At 39.9% G+C, this 5,307-nt stretch overlaps 1 protein-coding gene across 1 annotated transcript; it reads right to left on the reverse strand.

Moving 5' to 3' along the window:
* Nucleotides 1–204: 204 nt before the first annotated feature.
* Nucleotides 205–1,903, reverse strand: LOC148999057 (putative xyloglucan endotransglucosylase/hydrolase protein 30). The gene is made up of 4 exons (XM_089141499.1): nucleotides 1,665–1,903; nucleotides 1,460–1,560; nucleotides 1,162–1,370; nucleotides 205–1,036 (listed from the first exon to the last, which is right to left on the reverse strand). The coding sequence occupies exons 1-4, from the start codon at nucleotides 1,846–1,848 to the stop codon at nucleotides 502–504; spliced, it is 1,029 nt and encodes a 342-aa protein (XP_088997625.1). The 5' UTR covers nucleotides 1,849–1,903; the 3' UTR covers nucleotides 205–501.
* Nucleotides 1,904–5,307: the final 3,404 nt, after the last annotated feature.

The raw sequence follows: 5,307 nt of genomic DNA on the forward strand, positions 1-5,307 counted from the left end.
GTGGAGTGAAAATTCCAATTCCTAAATTTCTTCACTCTTGTAGATTTCTATCAAATTTGAAAAATATTAATTTACATATTAATTAAAAGAGGAAAAAAAAAATCCTCAAGACAGTATCTGGCTGGACCCTGCACAAATAGAATTCAGAAATGATATAATACATCATATATGTGTGAACGTATATGGATGTCCATTCATAATTGAATTCAGTGCGTTCTTGTTCTATAGTCTCTGACAAAGAAAAAAAAAAGAAAGATAGATACTTATAGGTGATTATACATTATAATTATGGAAAGAGGTGAGGAAGAAAGCAAAGATTAACAAATGAATGAGAATCTTATTTAACTCAAACAGATGAAGCTCTCAAGACTCCATTTCCTCCTCGATCGAGCTCGAGCAAGACCTAGCTAGATTGCCATCAATGATTTATACTTCCTTTATGATCACACAAGATAAAAGAATTTAACACACACACATCTTACACATCCATGGATCGTCATATTACATAGCCGCCGCTTGGTTCTTGGAACCCACCGTCGACGACGATTTCCGGCTTCTCCTAGAACGACGATGGTGAGGACCGCCGAATTTCAAATGCAATGTCGCCTTACCTTTGTCGCTGAACCTTTTCTTCAATTCAGGGTCGATCACACATTCCGGCAAGGAATTGGGGTATCGGCGTTCGTCATAACAAGAAGAGTAATACATGTACTTCTCCCGGAACTTCTTCATCTCTGTTCGTCCTGCTGAAGTTATTTCAGCATATTCGGCTTTCTCCAACTGTGCAATCTTCTCAGAGCAACCGGCATGGGGAACTTGTTGGATCGGGTCTACAGGACAACCTTCGAGGACAAGATCTTTGAACTCAGCAACGAAAGGTGCATATTTATATTCCACCTTGTATTTGCCACCGGCGGTAGCCCAAGTTGATGCGTCCCAGATAGTTGCATAGAGTTGCATAGGCTTCGATGGGTAGTCTCCGCCCATTGCTTCGTTATGCACCACCTCCCTAATAGGAACGTCATCGACGTAGAAGCTGCATATAAGACAGCGTTTGGTTCTCAGAAAAACAAAAGAGGTACGAAGGGGAAAAAGAAAAAAAGAAAAAAAAAAAAAAAAGGGAAAAGAAAAGATTGTGTTTGGTTAGAATCCTCTACGTACATGACGTTCTTCTTGGTCCAGAGAATACTGTAGCGGTGAAAATCCTTGGTGGGATCAAACCAGAGGAAGTAGCGTTCTTCTCGTCCTCTGAAGGTGCTGCCATTCCCGTACAAGTTCGTCTGAAACCTCCAAGCTTTCCCACGTATGTTCCCCAAGAATTCTATATCAAGCTCGTCGTGTGTCTTCTCGAACACATCTTGATTCGACGTCTGCAACCCATGCGTTTGTCAGACTGAATTAGCAACTAGTTAATTTTATCTTAATCTTGAAATTAATGAATAGTCTCCAGTTGACTTACGTAGAAGGCAACAACAATGCCGGCGGTGTAATCGGAAGGAAGCTTTATATTGGCACTGTAAAAACCATAATTGTAGAGATTCGAGGAGATAAACCCAGATCCTAAAGAAGAAGAAGAAAAAAAAATAATTGTTAATAGCTCTCATAATCAAAGGCTCCGACATTCTGATGGAATGAACAAATTCATGATGATAGAAATTAAATACCGGCGTATTTGTTGAGGTGGAGGTTGACGCTCTTGCTGTCGGATGAATGGTGGATGTTAAAATCACCGAAGAGAGGAGTGTAACCTTCGTGGAATTGGATGGTGGTGACGTTTAGGGTTGCAGAAGCGATGGATGTGAAGGCGAGGCATAGAAGAGAACAAAGTAAACCCGGGGAGAAAGCCATCTCTTTTGTTTATTAAGAGTTCTTCTCCCTCTTTCTCTTCTCTGCTTTCTCTGCAGATTATATATGGAGAAAAACCCCAAGAACAGAAATGGTTGGATCGATAGATATAGGATAAAGAGAGAACTATGGCACTTTTCACCACAATCGTTTATCTTCCTCTTTTTACCAACACGCCCTTCTCCTCCTCTTCCATTAGAAAGATTCTTTCTCATGGGCATTTTCGTCATCTTAATTTATACGCCCTTGTGTGATGCAATTAGGACCTCCCGTGAGCTAGTCAATTTATCACCTCCTGAGTTATCCTTAAAATTACAGCGCCACTTCCTGAGTTATCCTTAAATACTAGCACCTCCCGTGAGCTAGTCAATTTATCAGTTACGCCTCATATTACAAACATCTTAATCTTAGTTGGTTTTTATCTATTCATTTCCATTATTACCTCGAAATCTTATGAAAAGAAGACTGAGGGAGGAAAATGAAAAGAAAAAATAAAATTGTTGAAGAATAGAAATCATGTAAAAGATTTAAAAAATAAAAAGAAAAGAAAAGAATTGATTACGACTGTAAAAGAATACAGGAACAAGTTGAACATAATACTTTTTTTAAGGATATTTTTTATATTTTTGAAAAGTTTAATATGCTTACATCAATATTTAATTGTTCTTTCCAAATAATGAAAGTACCATTAATATATTTTTCTTTTAAAAAAAAAATTAATTGATAAGTTGGATAACTTCTATTAATTTTAAGAGGTTACTTTACTGAAGGTGGCGTTTGAAAATTTCTCATGTAATTAAGATGCAAATGCCTGTTTTTTAGGGCTTGGTGTGAAATTTTATTGACTAAAAAAACCCACACCATGGAGAAGAATAGAGTAACCGGATTAAAGGGTGTTTATGGCATTAAAATTATGAAGGGTGCTGGAAAAAGTTGTTTTTGACTTTCATATCAGTTTTCGATGTAACGGAAAGCAGGTGAGAGAAGAAGAAAGTTTCTTCGTTTGGTGCAAAACTAACGGTGCGCCAACCGTACATTCTGCAAGGAGAGATGTCCACGTGGAGCATTGCAACGAAATTCCTCAATAAGATGTATGTTTGTTTGCCACGTGGAATTTCTGAAATTAACGTCTCGTGAGAATTGACCGCCGAGGAGGTCTACTCTTCCGGTTGTTAAGTATAAATGGAAGGTGAGAGAGGAGAAGCAGAGAGAGCTCCGTTAATGTGACCGTGAAAAATATTAAGTCAACGTCAAAAAAGGTCACATACGGCTACGATAGATGCCTGATTGCATGCCATGCAAGACAGCTGTACGAACTCTGAAGATTTGTTTCTTTCTATATTATAGATTAGTGAATGATTGTACCAATCGGCGGCCGCTTGCGCTCGTGAATATGGGATGTGGGGTCTACAGCGAGAATTTCTTTTTCTTGCAACTTATCCGTCGACGTCATTGATTTGTCTTCTAATTCTAACTCCCGTCTCTCTATCTATTGGTGGGCCCCACAAGCGGAAGAATCTATGGGTATTTGTTTCGAACTCACTCAAACATTGCATTTTCGGCGCCGTCTTTATATAGTCGAGAAAAAAAAGGTGCTTTCCTCTAAAAAATATTAAAAAGTGCTTTGGTTTGTATACATGATTCATGTAAGGCTGTTGATTTGGTATCGAAATCTTTTAAAATGTATTGTACCGAACCTTTTTAAAATTCGGTATATTTTGTATCGAAATCGAATTTGCATATGTAATAGATTATGGTATGGTTTCAATATAAGGTATCATACCATCTATTTATACCATACACTGTAATACCAAATACCGATTTCGGTACCGAATTCTGTATGGTATATCGCATAACGCAATGATGCATCCAAAATTTACTAAGCCCTTAGATCTTCTGAGAATGACCTGCAAAACAAAGCATCAGATGTGGCCCGACCACTGAGGTCGGGAGTCCACCTCCGAAGGCTAAGTCAGTTGATGAACTTAATTACAAACGGTTCTGCTAGAACACAGAGCTAAGGAATGAATAACTGGAATACGATTCAGATAATAAGCATATGAGTGTTCATGTTAAAGTGTATGCATCTCAATCCCCTTCCCATGTGGGGAGGCGATGTTTATATAGAATGTACCTTCGAATCTTCTTCGTTGGATGTATATGAGCCTTTTTAGGATAATCGTTGGATCTCAACAGATAGATTCGTTGAGTGATAGACTTCTACTAGTTTGGACTAGTAGAGGACTCCTTATCCTTCTGAAAGTGATAAGTGACAACCGCCCAATTCTGACTGCTGTCATTAGGTTAATTAACCTCCTCCATAAGTATTGGATTAGGGTGTGCCTGTAGCTGATTTAGTGTTCTTCCTCAGCAAGCTACCTCCTGAACCCAGCTCGTTCGGAAACGAGTCGATTCTCTTCGTCTCGACCGGAGTTGAAGGTCGAACCATGAATGAACCAAGTTCGATCATATTTTCTCCATATCATGAGCCCCCCAGACCAAGCTTTCTGTCGATCCCGAGGGCTTGGTTTTTAACTGGGTTTGTCGTCAAGCAATAGTCTTGCATAATCCTTTAAACATCATTTCGCATTTAATGCGGTAGTGTCGCTTTTTCCTCGAGCTTTGTGAGGGTGCCACTATACATCCTCCTGCTGCTGAAAACTATCGTGGCTCACGCAATCAAAATGACGGTTTTCGAACACCTGTTTTGGATTCGTGAGTTCAAATTTTCGAACCGTCTTCAAATCTCAATCGTTGATGCTGAATGAATCTCGATCGTTCATGTCCTCGAACATCCGTGCGGGTGTTTAAAAGCTGTTCGTTGTCTTCTTAGGTTTCATTCTTCTTGTCTGGAATTTTGAAACCTCGTCGTCCTCTTCGCGCCTTTACGATTCTTTCGTTCTCGAGCTCTCTGCCTCAGTGAATCAGTAAGTTTACTGATCTTTTTGCAAAGTTTACTTTCTGTCTCCAGGTTTCTATTTCTCTAGAAACTGTCGCCAGACCCTTTAGTAATGGAAGATAATAGGGTTTCCCCTGCGTCAAGCACTGGTAAAAGTGATAGTGACAATGAGGCCTTTGTTTCTCTCCCCTTTGAGCAGTCGCATAGTGACAACAAAACCCTAACTGCTCTCTGGCATGACTTCGCAGAAGTTAGCCAACAAAGAGTAGAAGAAAGAACCGAGACTTCTTCCGTGCATCCTAAGTCTGGACCTTCCACGACTCCTAAGGCAACTGCCGAGTCTTCTGGGCGGTCAAAAGAATCCATCAAATCCGCCGGTGGACCTGATTCTGTAGCTTCCTCCTATAATGAGGAAAATCTTCCTTTAGCTATCCAGGGTTTTGGCTTTCCTTCCTCGTATCATCTTAGGGCTCCCAAACCGGATGAGAGAGTTGATTCGACCCTTCCGGGTGAATTTTCCCTGTATATAGATGCACTGGAAAGCGGAGTTTGCTTTCCTTTCT

The sequence above is a fragment of the Hakea prostrata genome, unplaced genomic scaffold (assembly GCF_041222555.1).
Source record: "Hakea prostrata isolate BN-2017 unplaced genomic scaffold, UWA_Hpros_2 contig_56, whole genome shotgun sequence".
Lineage (NCBI taxonomy): Eukaryota > Viridiplantae > Streptophyta > Magnoliopsida > Proteales > Proteaceae > Hakea > Hakea prostrata.

Coding starts and splice junctions, on each gene's coding strand:
- LOC148999057 (XM_089141499.1), bottom strand. CDS start 1,848: ATGGCTTTCTCCCCGGGTTTACTTTGTTCTCTTCTATGCCTCGCCTTC. Junction 1,561..1,664: donor CCACCTCAACAAATACGCCG/GTATTTAATTTC, acceptor CTTCTTCTTTAG/GATCTGGGTTTATCTCCTCG. Junction 1,037..1,161: donor TGGACCAAGAAGAACGTCAT/GTACGTAGAGGA, acceptor TCTTATATGCAG/CTTCTACGTCGATGACGTTC.